General features: G+C 40.1%; 3 protein-coding genes across 3 annotated transcripts in view; 1 reads left to right on the forward strand and 2 right to left on the reverse strand.

Moving 5' to 3' along the window:
• Positions 1–4,065: 4,065 nt before the first annotated feature.
• On the reverse strand, positions 4,066–5,422 carry LOC306879780 (small integral membrane protein 20-like). The gene is made up of 3 exons (XM_079432966.1): positions 5,293–5,422; positions 4,483–4,539; positions 4,066–4,283 (listed from the first exon to the last, which is right to left on the reverse strand). The coding sequence occupies exons 1-3, from the start codon at positions 5,399–5,401 to the stop codon at positions 4,243–4,245; spliced, it is 207 nt and encodes a 68-aa protein (XP_079289092.1). The 5' UTR covers positions 5,402–5,422; the 3' UTR covers positions 4,066–4,242.
• Positions 5,423–5,650: 228 nt separating this feature from the next.
• On the forward strand, positions 5,651–14,047 carry plaa (phospholipase A2-activating protein). Its single transcript, XM_079432581.1, has 14 exons — positions 5,651–5,886; positions 6,478–6,671; positions 6,803–6,903; positions 7,875–7,995; positions 8,161–8,328; positions 8,423–8,558; positions 8,640–8,809; positions 9,702–9,853; positions 10,352–10,571; positions 10,661–10,726; positions 10,807–10,878; positions 10,959–11,066; positions 11,586–11,753; positions 12,793–14,047. Exons 1-14 carry the CDS (start codon positions 5,738–5,740, stop codon positions 13,362–13,364), a joined length of 2,397 nt encoding a protein of 798 aa, XP_079288707.1. The 5' UTR covers positions 5,651–5,737; the 3' UTR covers positions 13,365–14,047.
• Positions 14,048–14,253: 206 nt separating this feature from the next.
• Positions 14,254–23,974, reverse strand: part of tdrd7b (tudor domain containing 7 b) — a 31,133-nt gene continuing 21,412 nt past the window's right edge. The window contains exons 15-17 of the mRNA XM_079432003.1: positions 18,542–19,059; positions 18,131–18,291; positions 14,254–15,610 (exon numbers count right to left, since the gene is read on the reverse strand). Of these exons, the coding sequence (XP_079288129.1) occupies positions 15,390–15,610; positions 18,131–18,291; positions 18,542–19,059 (900 nt within the window). The 3' untranslated portion in view covers positions 14,254–15,389. The remainder of the gene's footprint in view (positions 15,611–18,130; positions 18,292–18,541; positions 19,060–23,974) is intronic.

The raw sequence follows: 23,974 nt of genomic DNA on the forward strand, positions 1-23,974 counted from the left end.
ACGTTTTCTGCAAATTGATCACGGATAACACAGTCAGGTTTAGCAATTGCAGTTATATTTTTACGTTGGGCGACTTCCATAAGTGACATTAATGAGTGTGAAAATTCACGCAGCGTTTCTCCCTCCCGTTGACGACACTGGAAAAATTTTTGTTGAGCGTCAATATAAGACTGGCTACAGCCAAACGTCTCAGTCAGTATAGAGAAAATATTTTCAGGCTCAGATCTAACTAGAGCTGGATGGAGTTTAATTTCTAGCTTTGCCTCCCCATCCAGAAGATCATACACGAAATGCGCCTGCTCACCCATGGACATATGCCTAACCTGTAGACGTCGACGAACCTCCTCAATCCATTCTTCCACCGGAGGAGACTCTGAACTACCAGAAAACCTGGGATATTTACGCTCTCTAGGAACATACACATACCTTAATCCAGAAGACCCTGGCTCCTGCAGATTTGGCTCTTGGCGATTTGACTCTTGCTGACTCTGCTCTCCCTGTCCTACAGCCCCAGCAGATGCTACATTTCCCTGACGTAGCCTTTCATTGTCAGCCTGCAACTGTTTAATCTGCTCCATTAGCTGCCCGACCTGTTCCTCCAACTCCTGAGCCATTTTAAACCCAAAAGAGAAAAAAAAAAAAAAAAAAAAAAAGTTACTTTTTTTTTTTTTTTTTTTTTTAAAATACAAACCACTTGTCACTTGCAGAACCGCTGTCCAAGCCCAGTCCCCAACCACTGCCTTTCCTGTACTCTACCTGCACTCAATACACACACACACACACACACCACAACAACAAATTACTCCAGTCCCAATAAAACCCTGCCGACTACGCCAAATGTAACCCCTAGGGGCCCTTTGTAACCGCTCACAAGTTGATAACCAGCAATCTAAATATTAGATGTCTACAAGCAGGCTATCCCAATAAAGGGAAATAAAAGGATAAAGAGGGACTGGAGTATTAAAAAAAACAATTTATTTTATTTCTCAAATTAGACATACACATGAAACAGACGTTAGGCCTCTGGACAAATTCAACAACGGGGGCAACAAAGTGCAAAATCAAGATGTTTAAATAACACAATAAAAATTCAGCAAAACTTAAACTCAGAATAAATAAGGCACATCACAAGTCACATGCACAAAAAGAACAAAAAAAGTTACACTCAGTAAATCAGTGGCCACACAACAAAGTTGTTACCCCCCAAGATATTGTACCAACCCAATGGCCTAAAATACAAACATTACATACACAAAGCATACAACAACACGCACAAGGGAGAGGCTGAGGGGCAACACAGTGGGCCTCCCTCCCACACCCACACTGAATACTAAAAACAAGGCACAGGAAAAACAGTGGTCAAGATGGCATATAACGACCCTCCTGCAAAGAAAACAATTACAATATCATACAAATAATTATACGGGTCAAATCAAAGCTATGCCTAATTTGTAGCCTGTGCATCAATGGGCTAAAAATTACTTAAACCGTAAAAGGTATTCCCTTAAATATCAACAGTCGGAACAGGGCAAGGTGCTAAAGTAGCCTACATTACCAACCTGTATGAACGCAGACCACAGCGTCCAGCCAAGAGCTTGTTTGGCAATACTGTAGCGATCACTTTATTATGTCTGGTTTTTACTCGTACATTCCCAAGCCAAACTATAATACAGACATGGCGAATCAACATGACTATATGAACAAGCGTTCCGTGACGAAGATGTACACACGTGAGGGAGAAAGGAAGCCAGTGAACTTACATTCTCCGTACAACAATCAGCACTCGGCAAACTTGTAGTGGTCACACTCTGAACCAGTAACTACTATAAACAGAACACGAATCAATGAAGACTCATTACGGCCAGTGCCTAAAAAAAGCTGAACGCTGCTTCTAAGTAAAAGCAGAAAACTTACATTTTCGTTGAACCATGCAGACACCATTCCTAGCCAATGAGGGCTCGTGAAGACAAGGAGCTGGATGTAACCACGGCACCGAATAACCGCACAAACACCAAGCCGAGCTACAAAACAATGCAATAGTCTGAATCAAATCAGATCCATGTTTTCACAAGGAGGCCAAAATACATTTAAGCATGAACTCACATCAACTCGTACAACAAATCAAGAGTCCAAGAAACCAAGAGTCTGTAGCACAACACTAATCAGAGAAACCGCCAGCTTGCTGGATTTAAAGGTGCAGCGCCAAACAGCCACCACCTGATTCAATCAAAAGGTGCAGCGCCAAACAGCCACCACCTGGTTCAATCAAGGCGCAATTCCCGCTGCCTACGTCCTACCCGCTACATATAAAACAACTATACCGTGTGCCTTTCGAAAGAAATACAGACAGAGTGAAGCAAATGAGGACTGAGTATGTTCAGGTAAGTTCAGTTTCAAGATGGCCGTTGTAAAAACAAAAATTCTACATTGTACAGTAATCTCTTTCCAAAATGTATTTTTAGAGGGTGATGGAGCTGGATGCTGATGACGACCATCACAAATTCATATATTTGGATGAGGCAGGTTTTAATCGGGCCAAGACAAGGAGGAGAGGTCGGAATTTCATTGGCCAGTGGGCAACCATCCAAGTACCTGGACAACGTGGGGCCAACATTACCATGTGTGTGGCTATATCAGAAGATGGTGTGGTGGGACGCAGACCTCATATTGGACCATATAATGCAGCTCTCCTTGTCACCTTTCTAGATGAGCTCGATCAGGTTTGTAGAGCTGAAGGTGTGACCTATGTCATTGTGTGGGACAATGTCAGGTTCCATCATGCTCATGTGGTGCAAGCATGGTTTCAGGCCCATGCACAATTTACCACCCTGTATTTACCCCTATACTCTCCCTTCCTTAGATTGAGGAATTTTTCTCCGCATGGAGATGGAAGGTTCATGATAGGCACCCTCATGAACAAGTCACTCTTCTCCAGGCCGTGGATGACGCCTGCAATGACATCACAGCAGACCAGTGTCAGGCCTGGATTCGCCATGCCTGAAGGTTTTTTCCAAGATGTTTGGCTAATGAAAACATCCATTGTGATGTAGATGAGAACCTGTGGCCGAATCCACAACACAGTTGATGACAATGTAGAAGTACAGTAAGCAGTCCTGTTTTGTTTCTTACAGTACAAGCAAGTTGAGGAACACTGCATTTGATGTTTTACAGTACTGTCTTTTCTTTTCTATTTCATAGCTAATTACTGTATTTTTGCTTTGATTCAAATAAACTTATGTTGTGACTGTACTGTAGTTTTGCATCAATATATTACAAACTTTGTTCAATGATTCCACTGTGTCTGTAGTATTCTCTGTACTACTGCAGTACTTTTACAGAGATGCATTTACTGTACATGTAGTACCATAATGAAACCTGTATCACCTATTTTGTTCTACAATATTTAATGATTGTACGAACAATGACACAGTGAAACTATTGGTTGCTTGTGTGGGTGATCTATAGTTATGTTTCAATGGTATTTCACAGTAAATTTGTTTTTTGAACCAATGATTGTGCAAGATTTTTTTTTAAAGATGTGAATGCACAATGCAATGTTTTGAACATTAGACAGCCTGTGTTACAAGTGATAACCGTTTTGTGTCTAGAGTTGTGAAAAATGACATCAAGGTTCTGAAAATAGTAGCAAAGTGATTGTAAAAAACTGTAACACAAAGCTCTCCAGTGTGAAAATAACAATGAAACAAAGCTTTAGTCAGATTTGATGTTTTCAATATAGCTTCCTCACATGTTAGCAATTTGATTATAAATATAAAGCATGATGAACTATACAAAGTTAAGATCCTGCTATAGTATTCGTGAATGAATAACCAAAGGTCCATCTTCTTACCTGCATTCTTCCCACAGGATATAGTAATGTACAAAATGAAGTGACCGCCATCTAGTGGTCATATATTTGTAAAACAAACCGTTCAAGATTTATCATAGACTGTAAAAATATCAGAATATGTTACTCTATTAATACACGAGCATAAATAAACCCAACTATTCAAAGTGATTCATGAACATATTTTGAAGAGCTGACTAACAAAGCAACAAAGTTTCCATTTTTATTTTATTTGAACTAATTTTAGTTATTCGTTCTTTCTAGTTTCAATCATATTTCCACACAAAATATACACACGCATAAGATTCATACATCATAAAAGTCTCATTTGATGCATGGTAGTAAAGAGTTAATGTGTTAATGTAATCCACACACTTTTCATCCGCACACTGGAATCATGATTTTGGTTTGAAGGGATCAGACCAGATCTTCACACCTAATTCAAATAAGACACATAAATGACAATTATATATAGAAATTAATGTCTGTTACAAGCATTCACATGGGCCTAATGCAAATCAACTGTAACACAGAATACATAATCCTGCTACTTAATGATCCAATAAATCATGAGGTGTCACATGTATGTTTACAGTAATAACAATGCAAACTGGGCAGATGACATAATGACTTACCAACAGGCTGCACATCTTCTTGACTGATTCCGGCTCGATTTATCTTCTGCTTCTGCTCTGCAATTACAATGATGCAAACGCAGACAGCATAAAGACAAGTGCTGAGGGAAATGCTGGCACTTTTTAGGGTAAATCTCACAAAACAAGCTTCCTCCACTTTATTATTATTATTATTACTATTTTAATGAGTTAAAACATTTTTACTTAATAATTACAGTGGTACTCCGTGTTATTTTAGTGTCACTGATATATCATATTTTTTTCATTTGAATTATTTAAAGTTTTAGTAAATTTGCCTTGTCTTTATTATTATTATCACTGTTATTATTAATATATCTATATTTACATTTTAATTTTTAGTTATTTAATTACTACTTAAAATAAACGTTGCTTTGGCAGCTAGCTGAAATAACAAATTATTTCATAAAGTTTTAGTTAACGATAATAACCCAGGTGGTGTTCCTCAATTCCTTTTTTCAATTACTCATTATACAATTACTGGATTGCAAAATGCAATATAATTATATTTGATGTACGTCATTTTACATAACTGTTCTGTAGAGTGCTTTTTTCTTCTTTTTGGTGTTGTTACATTGCTCAAAAAATGTATAAAGTCCCTTTTATTTTATTCAGTGCAGATTAAAGGCAGCATAACTCTGGTTATAGTGGTGATGCATAACATTCTTTACAATAATGTAATAATAATATGCGTAATAGGTTAAAAAATACAATATAATTGAACCTGAAAAAGTTTACTAACAGCACAAGAGCAGTGTCACAGTAATGTCATGTGTTGTAATAAAGACTTACGGTAGTCTTCAGTGTGAGAGAGAGGATGGAAAAATATAGGATAAAAAGCCACCGCAACAGCTGCAATGAAGCCTCCGAATATGAGCGTTATCCTCTTATTAGCAGACATGATTTTAATAGTTAACGTTACCTCATCCGAGGACAGAAATCAGCTCTTTCGTGCTCTTCCGGGGTGAAGTTCATATATAAAAACAAGTTTAAAGTCTATTATTATTTAACATCTGTTCTATATTAAATATAAGGTGTATTTAGAATTATTTAAAATGTAATTTACATAAATGTGATATTATACTAGCAAGATTTACATTGTGAGCTAACAGTATCGCAGTATAATATTTGCCGGAGGGGCTTTTATTTTGTGTCGAGGTCTCCCGTCATGCCGTGTTTGTGTGTGTAGTGTTGCTGTGTCAGTGTGTGCAGGGATCGCTGTCTATCTTCAGTAATAATGTCCGGCAGGAGCTCATACAGACTGCGCTGCTCTCTCGCCGCGCACGAGATGGATGTCAGGGGCCTCGCCGCCGCCGCGTTTCCCGACGGAGCCTTTGTGTCCGTGTCCAGAGACCGAACCGCGCGGGTCTGGGTACCAAACCCAAGGTACATCACCAGCTTCCTCCTGCTGTCTCTGAGACCCGGTTTACTTTCCGTTTCGTTGCTTACTAAGCTGAGTGGTTATAAGTTTTCTGAGTTAGTTAATTGCGAGGGCATGCCAAATCAAGCGAAATTCGGCAAATCATAAGCATCATAGCTGAAAGGAAACTGACCGGGTTTGGTTTCCTGACGGCGACCGATCTATAAAAAACTATGAAACGTTAAAGGAGTAGTTCACCCGAAATGAAAATGAAATCTTTTCCTGTGGAACACAGCAGAAGATCAGGCACCCATTCACTTGAATCTTTTCCAAACAGCGAATAGGGATTGAGTCTTTCTGCCTATCGTCTGCTTTTGTGTGCCACAGAAGAAAGAAAGTCTTTAAACTTCACTAAGCGACGCGTGAATTCACTGAGATTCAGTTCATTTCAATTCAACTCAGTTTAGGGAAGCTTTATTATTTATTTACTGGTGTACAGCATTGTCAAGTAAAAAATATATTTCCAACCTCAAACTACTGAATGGTATTGTAAACAGGATAAATAATACAAACACATTACTAACATCTGTTAACCTCCTGTTTTGTTTCTTCTGCAGTGAAAACCAGGCTTTTACAGAGATGCACTGTATGAACGGCCACTCAAACTTTGTGTCTTGTGTGTGTATCATCGCTCCGAATGAAACATACCCCCGAGGACTCATCGCCACTGGAGGACACGACAACAATATCTGTGTGTTTTCACTAGACCGTCCAGACCCTCTGTTCACCCTCGAGGGTCACAAAAACACAGGTACCGTCCACTGCTAACGATATATTACAGTGATGTAACTGTGTGCAGGTTGTCTTGAAATGCCACTGGAATGATTTCTCAAGCCATACCTGTTTGTGTGTGTGTGTGTGTGTGTGTGTGTGTTTTTACAGTCTGCACACTCTCAGCTGGCAAGTTTGGCACAATACTAAGTGGCTCATGGGACACTACTGCTAAAGTCTGGCTTGGAGAGAAGTGCTTGATGACCTTACAGGTAAAGTGGCACGGTTCTTGGTAACACCTTAGTAGTATCGCGATTTGCCTTATTGTGATTTATCACAAAGCCTGCCATTTAAAAAAATATATATGCGCTGCTGTGTTTCCGAGTGAAGCGCGGTGCTGTGTTCTTTTACAAACAAGCAGCTCACGATTCAGTGTTTTCAATGTTTCTCAGCTCGTAATATGCTGCTCCGCACTAACTTATCTCTGCATGTGCTGTAAGTTTGGCTTTCTTGTGATGTGCATTTGGAAACACAAAATGCACCAAACCATTTTGCCAAGCTTACAAACCAGCTGTTTTCAACACAAAAAAGAAGCTTTAAGAACTTGGCAGTTGGTGGGTTTTGCCAAAGGAATTGTTTGATGAAAATAAAGAAATTAATTTTATTTGATAATGAAATATTCCAGTATAATATATATATTTTTAAATGATTTTATTATAATTTTATTTATTACTATTATTTTATGATGATTTTGATATTTTTGTTGACACTTTAATTGAAGCTTTTATGTACAATGCATTATACAGGTATTCATAATGTATGTTCTAATGCATAACTAATTGTATCCTAGCATAATATGCATTATATTATATTTGCAGATTCCTAAAATTGTATAATGATGAATTGTCATGTTTCAATGCATTATACATGATAAAGGTGCAACAATGCATAGAAAAGTATTCTAATTTAATAGAACCTATTATAACTATGATTATCTTTATCCATGAGATCATTTACTGAATTATGAGATGCATTACATAAAGGATTCAAGTAAAGTGTTAATGATTTTTTTTCTTGCAAATCATGCAGCCCTACATTACAGCTTTTCTTACATAATGTTTGTTTTTTCTCTCCACACTGTACCTTTAAGAGGGAGATCAGATATACTCACATTGCCTGCAATCGATTTCAGTAGAGTGTGAGTAGGTGCTGACTGGTTTCTTGTGTAATTGCTGCTCCTCAGGGACACAGTGCCGCTGTATGGGCCGTAGTCATTTTACCAGATCAGGGCTTAATGCTGTCTGGATCAGCTGACAAGACCATCAAGTTGTGGAAGGCTGGTCGCTGTGAGAAGACCTACACTGGTACATTGGTGCATTTGATACTTCTAAAGCTTTCAACAGTGAAACAATGTTAATGTGATGCTGAATATAGCCAACGTGGAGCTTGTTTAGTTTTAACAGATCTCCAGCAGGGGTCAGCATTAATAAAGATTGAAATGCAGTTTTTGTACCATGTCTGTCCTGCAGGTCATGAGGATTGCGTGCGAGGACTCGCAGTGATAAACGAGGTGGAGTTTTTCTCCTGCAGTAATGACACCAGCATTAGACGGTGGATGGTGACGGGTGAATGTGTGCAGGTTTACTATGGTCACACTAACTACGTCTACAGCCTTGCGGTCTTCCCTAACGGACAAGGTGCTTACCTTCAGTTTTGCAGTAGGTTGATGCTACATATTTGTGCATAAAATCTGAATTATTTCCCATATTGTCTTCTTTTTTTCTGTTCTAGACTTCATAAGCACAGGAGAGGACAGGACACTGAGGGTCTGGAGGAAGGGGGAATGTTCTCAGACTATCCGTCTTCCTGCCCAGTCAGTGTGGTGCTGCTGCATTCTGCCTGATGGAGACATTGCTGTGGGAGCCAGGTATACTTACTGTTTCTGTTTCATATATCTAAACTATTTGCAGTTTATCATGCTGCTTGACCATGTCACGTTTCTCTGAAGCGATGGTGTTATCCGCGTGTTCACCGAGAGTGAAGAGCGTGTAGCAAGCGCTCAGGACCTGCAGGCCTTTGAGGATGAGCTCTCCAAAGCCATCATCGACCCCAAGACTGGAGACTTGGGTGACATCAAGATAGAGGACTTGCCTGGCAGAGAGCACCTGAATGAACCAGGTGGTGTATTTTGAACACGTAGTGTTTTCAAGAATGTTCGGTGTTATATTCATATATTATTATGGGAACCCATTTCCGCCACTGGATACATTTTTTTTTAAAAGGTAATTGCGAATTTGCTATTTTTTAACTCAAAATTCTCAGAATTGCGTGATATAAACTCACAATTGCGAGTTATAATGTCAGAATAACGAGATATAAATTCTGAAATAAAAGTTTGTGAGTTTATATCACGCAATTCTGAGAAGAAAAATCTGAATTGTTAGTTTAATTACCTTTTTTTTCAGTGGCGGAAACTTCAGCTTCCATATATTATCGTATTTATCTTGATTTAGTTTTAATATTTTTATTTAGCTACATTTTTTATTTTAATTGTAGTTTTTGCAAATTTGCTGTGCACTTGTCATTTTTATTAGTTTTGGTTTTATTATTTTAGTTCATCTCTAATTGTCGTTTAAGTTTTAAATAACTTTTTAGCATCTTCAAATAACGGAAATGATTTTGAATAGTTTTAGTTGACAGTAACAACACTCAGAATGCTAAGCAAATATTTTTTGCTTAAAATACATTACTGTTTAAAAGTAAAAATATATATCCTTCTAACTCTGCATTAAAATCTTTATATGCATACAGAAATATGTATTATATTTAATACATTATAATAAATATGTTTATATTTTGCATTGTACTATATTTTTGCTATATATATATATATATATATATATATATATATATATATATATATATATATATATATATATATATATATATATATATATACATACATACATACCTTCTATACATTCTATTTGTGAAATATATTAAATTATATTATATAGGATATATAGGATGGAACCATTTTGCTCACTGTATTATTATTGTGTATGTGTAGGGAATCGGGATGGCCAGACACGGCTCATAAAAGAGGGCTCTAATGTTGAAGCATATCAGTGGAGTGTCAGTGATGAACGCTGGGTGAAGATCGGAGATGTAGTGGGCGGGTCTTCTCAGCAAAATTCAAAGCAAGTGATGTATGAAGGCAAGGTAAGACCCTGTATTTATCTTATAATTATCCAGTTGATTTTGTGCACGGTATGCAAGTATGATATAGTCACTTTGCCGTCAACTGCCGTTTTTGTTCATAAATTGATTGATGTGTAGCAATTTAGTATAGGGACCAGTTCTCACTATTAACTAGTTGCTTATTAGCATGCATATTACTATCAAATTAAAAAAACATATTCTGCATGACCATATTCTACATCCATAATTCTACCCAGTACCTAAACTTAACTACCTTACTATTAATTAATAAGCAGCAAATTAGGAGTTTGAGGCAAAAGCCATAGTTAATGGTTTGTTAATATCAAAAGATGGACCTTAAAATAAAGTGTGACCAAGTAATGCTTTTATATTCAAAACCTGTGGTAGTCTGTTGTGTGAGAGCTGTTAAATGTCCAGTGTTGGTGCTGTCCAGATTCCAGAGGTTAAACTATAGTTGCAATCATGTTGTTGTAACCCTTGTGATCTCCCTGCCTGAAGGAGTATGACTTCGTCTTCTCCATCGATGTGAATGAGGGAGGTCCTGGCTTGAAGCTGCCTTACAATGTGGCAGACGACCCCTGGCTGACAGCTCACAACTTCCTGGAGAAGAATGACCTGAGTCCCATGTTCTTGGATCAGGTGGCTAACTTCATCATCGAGAACACTAAAGGCCACACTCTAGGCCCAGCCCCCGCCTCGGCCGCAGACCCCTTCACAGGTAACCGGAACGATATACATTCACACATGCACTTTGTTCAGCTGGAGGTCATGACTGAAGCGTGCTTCATAAGCCTCCTGTGTTCTCAGGTGCGGGACGCTACATTCCGGGTTCAGGAGGTGGCGACCAAGGATTTGGCGCTGATCCTTTCACAGGTGGGCCTTTTTGAATATCTTTTTGTTATTTGCTAATATGAAATCAAAGGTATGAGAGATGTTTATGTTTGTTTGGGCAGGGGCTGGACGATATATACCCGGGTCAGAATCCAGAGGCACAGTGTCTTCAGGCGGAGCGGATCCTTTTACTGGTAAAATACATGCAATACATCCAGAGCATCACATGCATACATGGATCATATACACTAATATACCTGTCAATCATCTCTAGGTGGCAGTTCCTATTCCTCTTCTTCTGCTCTGAAAGCTAGGACAAACATCTTCTTCCCCAATACGGATGGAGTTATGTTTGAACAGGCGAATACAACTCAGATTCTTGGTAAGTGACACTTTTACATCAGAACTTGTTCCAGATGTAAGGTGGACCACAGGCCTTTGGGCTCAAAGTTGGAAATAACAAAAAAGTACATCATAAATCATTTATAGACACTATACCATAGTAATAACAATGTATTCTCAGAAGCAGTGTTATTTAATGTACTATTATAGTTTTACTAATATTTTGAATAGATTTGAATAGGTTTTATTAGTTTAAGTGTTAGTAATTTTGTTAGTTTAGTTTCATTGCCGGAAAGTGAATCAACGCCAGCATAAGGCTAAAAGCAGCCTAATGTTTTTAATATGTCTGAATTTGTATTTAACATGATAACAATTTAATAGAAACATTGTAAGTTACTAATTATAATGCTTACATTACCTCAGTTATTCAAACCGCAGCTACTAAAGGAACAAAGGACATTTACATTACCAAAGAACATCATCACTGACCTAATAGTCTATAATAGTCTATCGGCAAAACTCTAATCCCTGCATAACATTTCCTTAATATCATTTGTAGGTAAGCTTCGGGAGCTGAACAACTCTGCTCCTGAGGACCGTAAACTGAGTGACGCAGCACTGGACTGTCTGGAGAAGTTCTTGCTTCTAGTCTCAGACCAGAAGAGTCATGAACAGCCCACGGCAGAACAGATCAGTGTTCTGTGGAGGACTAGCCACTGGCCAGAAGGTAAGGCATTGAGACTACTTAACCTACTTAAATATACTATTAAAAATACTAAGACTTAAACAAAGTATCACTGCTGGCAGGGGTGTTTAATCCTGTTTCTGGAGGGCCACGGTAGAGTTTAGCTACAACTCTAACCAGCTAATCAGTCTTCAGGATTACTACAAACTTTTATAGCCTGTTGCATGAAGCTAGTTGAACAAATTCTTGAGTTTCAGAATAAGTTTAGAGTTGACAAAACTAAACAGATCCAACCTGGTTTAGATCAGGTTCAGCGAGCTCACAGCTCGATATAAACATTCTCTGTCAGCTTGATCCAGAGTTTGTGATTAACTATGGAGCGAATACATAATGCATGGATAGCATCGGTTTGATTCACTTCTCTGCTGAAGATTAAGAGATGTCATTAATATAATGAATTTACAAGGCTGTTGCTGCAGAAAATGTATGAGAAGGCAGTGGAATGGAAATATCGGACTATGCAAATGAATCAACCGAATTCAATACTTTATATAGTTTCACACAGGGCTCAGAACAGCTTGATCATATGAACCTTTTATCAACATATTTTTGTCCGATTTGAAAGGTTGCCTTGTAAAAGTGAACTGAACCAAAGAGAAAATTAAACATTGTAACATTTTAGTCCATTTCATAGGGTTTTGGTATTATTTACAATTCAAGTTTTTATTGATATTTGGAATAAGATTTTATTTTTTAAATATTTTCATTTTTAGTAATTATTATTATTATGTTATGTGCATTTGTCATTCTTACTCATTTTTGTACTTTTTAAATCTAAGCATTTAGGTTTCCTTTATTTTTATTTCAGTATTACTTTAGGTTTTTTTTTTTTTATTTGACCTCATAATATTTAATTGAAATGACATAACTGGACCTTCCAGGGGAAAATCAACAGACTTCTCTCTGGTGAGGTATATAAATAAAATACCTTTTTTTTTTAAATAAACTGTTACACTTGGATGTACCTCACTGTCCTTTTGCTACTTCCAGTCAATTCATCAGTCATCATTTCCCTCCTCAGACATCGTCTTCCCAGTGTTGGACATCCTGCGTTTGGCTGTGCGCCATCCAGAAGTCAACGCCCAGCTTTGTGGTGGGACTGAAGGCGCCAGTCTTTGCAACCTTCTCTTGGGTCTCATGTCTCCTGAGGGCAGGCCCGCAAATCAGATGCTGGCGCTCCGCACTCTCTGCAACTGTTTCTCTGGGTCCCACGGCCGCGCTCTACTCTTGGGTCAGCGTGACGCAGTCCTGTCTCGGGCCGGAGACCTCCGCGTGGTCTCCAACAAGAACATCCATGTGGCGCTGGCTACCCTGGTGCTCAACTACGCTGGAAGGTTGTACGGTCAACCCACTGAAATCGAGGCGAAGGCACAGTGCTTATCAGTGGCCAGCACCGCCTTAGAGGTCGTACAGGACAAAGAGGCCATCTTCAGGCTGCTGGTAGCCCTGGGGACCACAGTGGCCGGGGACGGCACCGCAAAGGACCTTGCACGATCTTTAGGTGTCAACTCTCAGATTTCTAAATATGCCAGGGTCTCTGATCCGGCTAAAGTGGGCGAGTGCTGCCGACTAGTGCTTGATGAACTGCAGTGATGTTATGAAGGTGAACCAACTTCTCCTTCCATTACTACTACTCCATGAGAAAAGCCCTCTTTCAGATCTCTTAAACCTCAATCTATATATCATTAGTTTGTATTTAAATTTTCACATTTTGATGCTGAATGGATCTGAATGAATGCATGATGTGAATAAACACTGGTGATCAGTTGAAATCTTTCCTAAAGCAAGGCTCATGTTATTGATGTAGATCATTGGTCCTCAACCTTTTTGACTCGAATGCCGCGTTACCCATTTAGGGTACAAACCATTACAGTGTTTGTGCTGTAATTATGACCAACCTGCTTGTTTTGGAGGTATTTCAGTTTCTGTCTTGATCTTGTGTTTTTAGCATTTTAAAGGGGTCATATGATGCGATTTCAAGTTTTCCATGGAGTGTTTTCCAAGTCTGTGGCCTTTTGTTACAAGCTGTTCGTGCATAGATAAGATCCGTAAAGTGGCAAAGACTAAATTCTCACAAAAATAAAGAGATATCACTGTTTTGGAAGATTTGCATAACACTGCCCAAATGTTTACGCAAACAGCTGGCGTAACTTTAATACTCGCTGTAGTATTGTTGCCGCCACTGCCATGTCGTGGAGATGCTGTGTGTTTCCAAATATGGTAAGAGGTATGTATTTTATTGCTTTAACTGCATCCCCTGTGAATGTTATATCTTTAATAAAAACAAAAGTAAAAAATAAATAAAAAATATGGTAAGAGACATAAAATTTCCGTCACGTGCTTGAGGTATTCGGCCAATCACAATGCACTGGATAGCTTGCCAATCAGAGCACACCACGCTTTTCAGAACAATGAGCTTTGTAAAAATCAACGTGTTTCAGGAAGACGGGGCAGAGAGGAGCAGCAATAATGTACGGTATGTGGAAAATAATGTGTTATTTTTTATTAATCTTAAACCACATAAACACATTGCATTACACCAAATACACAAAATAATGTTATTTTTAGCATTCTCATATGACCCCTTTAATTTAATAATAATAATAATAAAAATAATGTATTTTTTTAAGTCATTCTGTGGCCCCATTGTTGGCTTCAGCCCCCAGGTTAAAAACCACTGATACAGAGATCATGTTATTTAACAAAGTCAAAATGAAACCTCATTCATATCTCATTTTATTTTTGCAATATGACACTTTTGAGTGAAACATATTCTATAAGAAAAATCTAGTGAAATCCTACATGCCAAAAGTGGTTTTGCTTTCAAGTCTGTCATATTCAGGTAATAAAACTAATTATTTACTATGCCACTGCTATTAAAATTACATTGAATAGTCACAACCCCAAATATTTCATGCCTCCACTATATTAGCAAGACACAAAGAAAATAAAACTAAATAAATAATGCTAAAACCAAAGTTCAAAAACATACGTCTACAGCAAGGTATGCTTTTGCCTTTTAGACTCCAAAAAGCTTCTCCATGTAAACAATTTTGAAATAACACTATCAGCTTTGTGCAAGTTAGAGCACTGTGTGATGTTAGTCTCTTTTGGACCATATAGAGTAGTAAACTGGCAGCTTTGTAACATGCTATACTTGAAGCATGAAGCAAGCCACCACAAAGCACATCATCTGGACAATCAAACTTATATAATGTATTCAGACAGTTTTCAGATACTTTATGATATATGATTGACAGAATCAGGGTTTGGTACAGCTTTAGTGATGATGATTAACTTTAGGTCCCACAGAAGATGGAAGCTTGATTTCACTGATGATGGATCTTCACAGCTAGTTTGTGTTAAAGCAAAGGCAATAGTCTACAGAGAGCATTATTCACTCTCTCACCAAGCACAGACGACAAACCCTTAAAATTGTGCTGCTAGCCTCTTTGTTTAACATATAAGTTGCTAGAAATCGCAATACTTCTGTCTAAAAGTTGAACCTTTAAACTCACATTTGCTAACGCAGATCTGCGTCCAAGTCACATTTGGAAAAATAAACCTTTAATCTATAGCATACTAATGAACAATCTTACGAGAACCTTTCAAAAATGTCTACGCTGCATTGGACATTTCATCAGTGAATTCAGCCATTATGTCATGAAGCCAAATGTCCCGTTCCTCTTGTGAAGTGTCCACCAAGAAGATGACCACCTTACGGTCCCAGGGCTGTGACGCCTCCTGCACTGATTCCAGCTGGGCTACCAGGGGCTTCTTCTCAACGTGGTTCCTGAACACAATGGAGGCCTCCTCAGACCACTGCCTGGGTTTCACGCCTGGAAAGATCAGAAACACTTTAAGATCTACAATAAAATCATACCTGTACTTCTCAAAGTAGAAAAATGAAAAGGAGAAGCTGTTTGAGATCAGTTCTTTCTTGGCTACAGCTTATACCATGTGGCCCATATGAGTCAGGGACTTTAACCAGGAGTGTTAGTCAAAACAGCACACAGTCTGTAAAGTGCTTTGGTAAGTGATCTGAATGTGGAAGAGTTATATTCAGTCAGACCTCTCCAAAAGCAATTTCTTTTGAGGAGCTGTTCTCCTTTAGCTGAATTTTATCCAAACATGTATTATTTATTTCACTCATTCAGATCAAAAATAACTTGATTACACTTTTTAAACTTCTTCATTGATATACAGGTGCATCTCAATAAATTAGAATGTCGTGGAAAAGTTCATTTATTTCAGTAATTTAACTCAAATTGTGAAACTCGTGTATTAAATAAATTCAATGCACACAGACTGAAGTAGTTTAAGTCTTTGGTTCTTTTAATTATGATCATTTAGGCTCACATTTAACAAAAACCCACCAATTCACTATCTCAACAAATTAGAATACTTCATAAGACCAATAAAAAAGCATTTTTAGTGAATTGTTGGCCTTCTGGAAAGTATGTTCATTTACTAAATATGCACTCAATACTTGGTTGGGCCTCTTTTGCTTTAATTACTGCATCAATTCGGCGTGGCATGGAGGCAATCAGCCTGTGGCACTGCTCAGGTGTAATGGAAGCCCAGGTTGCTTTGATAGCGGCCTTCAGGTCATCTGCATCGTTGGGTCTGGTGTCACTCATCTTCCTCTTGACAATGCCCCATAGATTCTCTATGGGGTTAAGGTCAGGCGAGTTTGCTGGCCAATCAAGCACAGTAACACCATGGTCATTGAACCAGCTTTTGGTACCTTTGGCAGTGTGGGCAGGAGCCAAGTCCTGCTGGAAAATGAAATCAGCATCTCCATAAAGCTTGTCAGCAGAAGGAAGCATGAAGTGCTCTAAAATTTCCTGATAGATGGCTGCATTGACTGTGGACTTCAGAAAACACAATGGACCAACATCAGCAGATGACATGGCAGCCCAAATCATCACTGACTGTGGAAACTTCACACTGGACTTCAAGCAACATGGATTCTGTACCGCTCCACAAAATTTACTTTCATCTGAAAAGAGGACTTTGGACCACTGAGCAACAGTCCAGTTCTTTTTCTCCACAGCCCAGGTAAGATGCTTCTAACGATGTCTCTGGTTCAGAAGTGGCTTGGTAGCCCTTTTCCTGAAGACGTCTGAGCGTGGTGACTCTTGATGCACTCCAGCTTCAGTTCACTCCTCGTGAAGCTCTCACAAGTGTTTGAATCAGCTTTGCTTGACAGTATTCTCAAGCTTGCAGTCATCCCTGTTGCTTGTGCACCTTTTCCTACCCAAATTCTTCCTTCCAGTCAACTTTGCATTTAATATGCTTTGATACAGCACTCTGTAAACAGCCAGACCTTTCAGTAAAGACCCTCTCTGTGACTCACCCTCTTTGTGGAGGGCGTCAATGTTCATCTTCTGGATCATTGCCAAGTCAGTCTTCCCCATTATTGTGGTTTCAAAGAACAAGAGACACCCGGAATTTATACTGTAGTGATGGTCATTATTGAAACTCAAATGTAAATATTCAAATATTTTGAGATACTGATTTTTGACTTTCATCAGCTGTAAGCTCTAATCATTCAAATTAAAACAAAAAAAACTTTTGAAATGTTTTACTTTACATGCAATGAATCTATAAATATATGAAACTTTTTTATATGAAATATATGAAAATATTAACTTTTTCACAACATTCTAATTTATTGAGATGCACCTGTACACTAATAACATGATTTTTTTGTTTTACATTTGTATTTTACTGTATTTTTTTTTTTTTAATTGTACAGCACTTTGCTAAACTGTGTTTTGTGTTTGTATGTCTGTTTTTAAATACGGTTTAAAAGTTTGGGGTCAGCAAGATCTTTTCATGTTTTTGAAAGAAGTCTCTCTGAGGCTGCATTTTTTTAATTAAATCAGAAATATTTTCAAATCAACAGTAATATTTTCAAATGTTTAAAATGATTTCAGTTTAAAATAACTTTCGCATTTTAATGTATTTTAAAATGTAATTTACTGCTATGATGGCAAAGCTAATCTTTCAGAAATAATTGTAATATTCTGAATTAATGTTAAAGATTTTTTTTTTAAGTAATATCAATGTTGAAAACAGTTGTTCTTAATATTTTCTTAAAAGGATAGCATGTGAAATAGAATAAAGGTTAATTCTCCATAAATTAACAAAATAAAAAATTAAAGTTAATGTCTTTCTGATTCTTTCAAATGGAGCTTATTGGATATTGTTGAAGAAACATTCTTAAGAACTGGATCATGGAAAAATTATCTTCTGAAAGGACAGTGGATGGGTTTTAAGAGCTGATGAAGTAGCTGTCTAAAACAGCCTTTTCAATAAATGAAAGAGCCTTTCTAAAAGGAAATGAAGTGTACCAGCCAGCTGAGCAGTGATGGCCTGGAAGGGGAGCTGGCAGAACTCCTGGGTGAGGGGCCGGAGATGGGTGCTGCTCACCAGCTCATGTTTGCCATAGTCCAGCTGAAACACTGACACCAGACCATTGGTCAGGACTCCTTTCACCAGTACACGGTACCAGCTGTAAAAATCACACAGATGATAAGTGGTCACATGGCCTCATAAAACACATCGAATGTCCCAAGCCTCTCAGTTCCAGCACAGTTTAGCTCAAGCCCCAATTCTAAACATTTGACACAGCTAATGAGGTCTTCAGGATCATTAGAAACGTCCAGGCAGTTATTTTGGAGCTAAACTCTACAGGAACTCTGGCCCTTTATGAGTAGAATTGAACCCCCCTGACCTAGACACATATACAAGAGCACGCTTACTTGTTTTCCATCTTGGCAGCACAGACTTGATTCTTCTCCACTTTAAGTGATTTCTCTTCCATCTTATTATAATGCAAAATCATCTCCCCCATCAAATCCACCAGTTTGTACATATCGTGCCATGGCTGTAGTACAAAGTGCCCGGGATGGCATGCCACTGAAACAAACACATCCAAATTCTGCCCAATCTCAGGCAGCTCCAGCAGTGACGGAAGAGCTAGCTGTTCAGGCGGAGAGCTGGGAGGTGCACTCTGGCTCCCCAGCGGAGATGACATCCTCTTGGGTGTGTGTGGGGCTTTATCCAGTCCATCAGTGCTAAGGCTGGAGGTCTGGATGGTGGCAGGGTTTGTCGGGGCGTTAAGGGATTTTGAGGGCCCCCGGCTGCTTAAGAAAACATCCTTCTGGTGGTTCCACAGATTAGAGTCGGCCAGCTGTTGATTTAAACTGCAGCTTGTGTCGTGGAAGTTCTTGCTGGTGAAGAGATAAACATGAGCGAGGCGTTTGTGCTCATCCACTATCTAGAAAAACAAATGCAACTGTTTTTAGTGCATCTTTTCTGCTGTTGTTAAAGGGATAGTTCGCCCAAAAATGAAAAGTCTGTCATTAATTACTCACTCTCATGTCATTCCAAACCCGTAAGACCTTCGTTCATCTTCAGAACACAAATTACGATATTTTCGATGAATTCCGAGAGCTCACTGACCCTCCATAGACAGCAAGGATCCTACTACGGTCAAGGTCCAGAAACGTAGCAAGGAGATCGGTAAAATAATCCAAGTGACATCAGTGGTTCAAGCATAATTTTTCGAAGCTACAAGATTACTTTTTGTGCACAAAGAAAACAAAAATAATGACTTTATTCAACAATTTGTTTCCTCCATTGGTGCCATTTTGGAGAGTATCCACTGAATGTAAACAACGTATGCTGTTCTGTGTCAGCTGCATCACATGGATTCGTTGTCTATGTTGTTTATGCTTTGATCTGAACGAAAACAGCGTATGCGTGTGGTGCGGAGGAGAGTATGTGATACTCTCCAAAATGGCGCCAGGGTGAGATGGAGGAGATGAGTTGTTGAATAAAGTTATTTTTGTTTTCTTTGCGCACAAAAAGTAATCTTGTAGCTTCGTAAAATTATGCTTGAACCACTGATGTCACTTGGATTATTTTAACAATGTCCTTGCTACGTTTCTGGACCTTGACTATAGTAGTATACTTGCTGTCTACAGAGCGGGGGCGGTTCTTGGGGGCCCCCTGTCAACAAGCTTGCCCCCCCCTTTGGCCCCCCTAAATTTATAATCATATCACAGCAAACTATTTTGGGTGAAATGTGCAGTTTGTCTGGTAAACTATATATATATATATATATATATATATATATAGTCGTGGCCTAATGGTTAGAGAGTCGGACTCGTAATCCAAAGGTTGCGGGTTCGAGTCTCGGGCCGGCAGGGATTGTAGGTGGGGGGAGTGAGTGTCCAGCGCTCTCTCCACCCTCAATACCACGACTGAGGTGCCCTTGAGCAAGGCACCGAACCCCCAACTGCTCCCCGGGCGCCGCAGCATAAATGGCTGCCCACTGCTCCGGGTGTGTGTTCACGGTGTGTGTGTGTTCACTGCTGTGTGTGTGCACGTTGGATGGGTTAAATGCAGAGCACGAATTCCGAGTATGGGTCACCATACTTGGCTGTATGTCACTTCACTTCATATATATATATATATATATATATATATTGTGGCGGGAGGAGCCAACGACAGACACAGTGGGCGTGGCGTCAAGCCTCGGAGAGGTTTTTATTAAACAATATTTAAAATAAAGTGTCCACAGGGGGAAAAGTGTCCAAAATAAACAGGGATCTGGTGTCCTCGTTGTGCTGCGGGGCTCGTGAAGGAGGGCAGTGTTCAGGAGGGAAGGGTCCAGGTAAGGGGCGGAGTCCGGCGGCCGCACGCGCTCCCGTCTGGAGGTCCCGGGGCGCGGGTGACGGCGGCTTCTGTGGCGGCTTCGTCCAACTCCTTCATCCCCGGGTGCTCGACGGGATTCCACGGCCCGGCGTCCTTGCCCGACGGCCGTATCGCGGGTGCAGTGTCGGCCGGACTGCGGGTCCGGCCGCTCGCGTCTCTGGCGGCGGCAGGTAGTTCCCTCTACGCTCCCTTTCCTGGACCCACGAGGACACCAGCGTGCATGCACGGGGAAGAGACCGGTCTCACGAGGAGAGGCGCGTTCGGCATTTAACGGCGGCGGTGATGAGGCTCTATTCACGTCAGGTGCGCCTCATCACACGCCGCCAGCCCTGGCTGTTTCAGCGCCCCTCCTCTCTCACACACCCACTCCTGTCGGGAGCCTGGTGAAGGGCGGCGAATATGGGACGGGGTGGTGATGATGGACAGGGGGGAGGCAGCCGACTCGTCACAATATATATGTATATATATATTTATTTATATAATTTTACGTTCATACAACAGTTCAACGGCACGAGTGTGTAAATAATTTAGAAACAACAATGGAGTATCTTTAAAAGCCCTCTTTTGTGCATAACTACTTTCTTCCGCCACAGATTTAAATCTAAAGTTGAGTTGAACAGCTGAGCCCAAGCCTCCGTTACTATTTCCAAAAGTAACGAAGGAACTTTGAGTTGCTTCATTGAAAACTTATTGTATTACTGTAGTAAAAGCTTGTTGTATTATGTAAAATAAGCATTATGAGAGAGAGATGGACTGAGCGACTGTGATTACCTGCATCTGATACAGGCATTTCATTGTCCTAAGGTTACTTACAATTAAGTTTAAATGTCCACTGAGGGAAGCGTTATCTTTATCTTAACGTCAATATCCTTTCATTGATTTCTAATGACAGAGCTCCTCAGTGCATTTGTTAGCTGCGTCAAGCTGTTGTTGTAAGTAAGAATAACTTCCGTTTAGAAAAGCGTTTGTTGTCGCCGTCTAATGGTAGATTAATGTAACTAAAATCACAATCGCGAAAACACGCACCATGTCTCAGTACTAAACACTATTGAATACACAATAATTAAAGATGCATATCACTCTGTCCCACGGGCAGCTCTGGGGCTCTCTGATCACTGTTTGGTTCATCTCATAGGCAAAAACTCAAATCTTCGAAGCCTGTATTAAGAACTGTTAAGAGATGGACTAATGAAGCAGAGCAAGATTTAAAAGCTTGTTTTGACCTCACTGATTGGAGTGTTTTTGAAGCCGCTGCCACCGATCTGGATGAACTCGCAGAGACTGTAACATCATATATCAGTTTCTGTGAGGATATATGCATCCCCACCAGGACATTCTTATCATTCAATAATGATAAACCGTGGTTTACTGGGAAACTCAAACAACTTCGTCAGGCCAAAGAGGACGCTTACAGAAGTGGGGATAAAATCTTGTATAACCAGGCCAGGAACAGACTAACAAAGGAGATCAGAGTGGCTAAAAAGAACTACTCTGAGAAGTTGAAAAAAGAACTTTCAGCCAACGATCCGGCGTCGGTATGGACTGGTCTGAGGAACATCACCATGTACAAGTCACCACCCCCACAGTCTGTGCAGAATCAACAACTGGCTGACGATCTCAATGTGTTCTACTGCAGATTTGAAAAGGCCAGACTGACACCCAGCACCCGCTCTGATCTGCACTTCACACATTCACCTTCACCCCCTGCAACCCCCCTTACTCCCTCCCCCACCATTCTACCTGCGTTTAAAGTCTGTGTAGAGGATGTGAACCGGGTCTTCAGAAAACAGAAATCTAGGAAAGCTTCAGGACCAGACGGTATTTCACCTGCCTGTCTAAAAGTCTGTGCTGACCAATTGGCCCCCATCTTTACACAAATCTTCAACAGATCTCTGGAGCTGTGTGAAGTTCCCTGCTGCTTCAAACGCTCCACCATCATTCCCGTCCCCAAAAAGCCCAAAATCACTGGACTTAATGACTACAGACCTGTCGCACTCACGTCTGTGGTCATGAAGTCACTTGAGAGACTGGTCCTGGCCTACCTGAAGGACATCACTAGACCCTTGCTGGATCCTCTTCAGTTTGCCTATAGAGCAAACAGGTCTGTGGATGACGCTGTCAATATGGGACTGCATTACATCCTGCAACACCTCGACAAACCTGGGAATTATGCAAGGATCTTATTTGTGGACTTCAGCTCGGCCTTCAATACCATCATACCTGACCTTCTCTCAGACAAACTGAGACAGCTCTCTGTGCCCTCCTCCATCTGTCAGTGGATCACCAGCTTCCTGACAGACAGGCAGCAGCTAGTGAGGCTGGGCAAACTCACATCCAGGACTCTCACCATCAGCACTGGCGCCCCTCAGGGTTGCGTTCTCTCCCCACTGCTCTTCTCCCTCTACACGAATGACTGCACATCAAAGGACCCCTCTGTCAAGCTCCTGAAGTTTGCGGACGACACTACAGTCATAGGCCTCATCAAGGACGGTGACGAGTCTGCTTACAGACAGGAGGTTAAGGAGCTGGCTGTCTGGTGCAGTCTTAACAACCTGGAGCTGAACACACTCAAAACTGTGGAGATGATAGTGGACTTCAGGAGAAACCCCCCTGCTCTCCCCCCACTCACCATCATGAACAGCACTGTGACTTCAGTAGAGTCATTCAGATTCCTGGGCACCACCATCTCTCAGGACCTGAAGTGGGACAATCACATTGACTCTATTGCGAAAAAGGCCCAGCAGAGGCTGTATTTCCTCCGCCAGCTAAGGAAGTTCAACCTGCCTCAGGAGCTGCTGAAACAGTTCTACTCTGCAATCATCGAGTCTGTCCTATGTTCTTCTATAACTGTTTGGTTTGGTTCAGCTACCAAAACAGACATCAGAAGACTACAACGGACAGTTAGGACTGCTGAGAGAATTATCGGTGCCCCTCTGCCCAGCCTCCAAGAACTTTACACCTCCAGAGTGAGGAAAAGGGCTAAGAAAGTCACTCTGGACCCCTCACACCCAGCTCACTCTCTCTTTGTACTGTTGCCCTCTGGCCGGCGCTACAGATCACTGAGCACCAGAACAGCCAGACACAAGAACAGTTTTTTCCCCCAGGCCGTATCCCACCTGAACAACACATAACACACCCCGGTACTGTGCATCTGTAAATAACCCATCAAACCTTCATCTGTACATAGGACACATGCACATTCACAGTTCTGTCTATGGTCATGTCTCTTTTCTGTATATTTTTATTTTTATTACTATTGTTATCCTTAATTATTGTATATTCTCTCATTAGTGTTCTTTATCACCTTAATTATATGTTGTCTGCACTATGTTTGTACTTTCTGTACTGGAAGCTCATAACACCAAGACAAATTCCTTGTGTGTGCAAACACACTTGGCAATAAAGCTCTTTCTGATTCTGATTCTGATACTATTATTATTTATATAAAATACTAATAATTGAATAATCATATT

Source organism: Barbus barbus (assembly GCF_936440315.1).
Source record: "Barbus barbus genome assembly, chromosome: 2".
NCBI classification, from domain to species: Eukaryota; Metazoa; Chordata; class Actinopteri; order Cypriniformes; family Cyprinidae; genus Barbus; species Barbus barbus.

What these genes read in the sequence shown, in the direction of transcription:
- LOC306879780 (XM_079432966.1), bottom strand. Translation starts at nt 5,401, where the DNA reads ATGTCTGCTAATAAGAGGATAACGCTCATATTCGGAGGCTTCATTGCA. An exon ending in CTCTCACACTGAAGACTACC is followed by an intron (nt 4,540 to 5,292) that starts GTAAGTCTTTAT and finishes TTGTAATTGCAG; the next exon opens with AGCAGAAGCAGAAGATAAAT. An exon ending in AGAAGATGTGCAGCCTGTTG is followed by an intron (nt 4,284 to 4,482) that starts GTAAGTCATTAT and finishes TATTTGAATTAG; the next exon opens with GTGTGAAGATCTGGTCTGAT.
- plaa (XM_079432581.1), top strand. Translation starts at nt 5,738, where the DNA reads ATGTCCGGCAGGAGCTCATACAGACTGCGCTGCTCTCTCGCCGCGCAC. An exon ending in AAGTGATGTATGAAGGCAAG is followed by an intron (nt 9,854 to 10,351) that starts GTAAGACCCTGT and finishes CCCTGCCTGAAG; the next exon opens with GAGTATGACTTCGTCTTCTC. An exon ending in GACTAGCCACTGGCCAGAAG is followed by an intron (nt 11,754 to 12,792) that starts GTAAGGCATTGA and finishes TTCCCTCCTCAG; the next exon opens with ACATCGTCTTCCCAGTGTTG.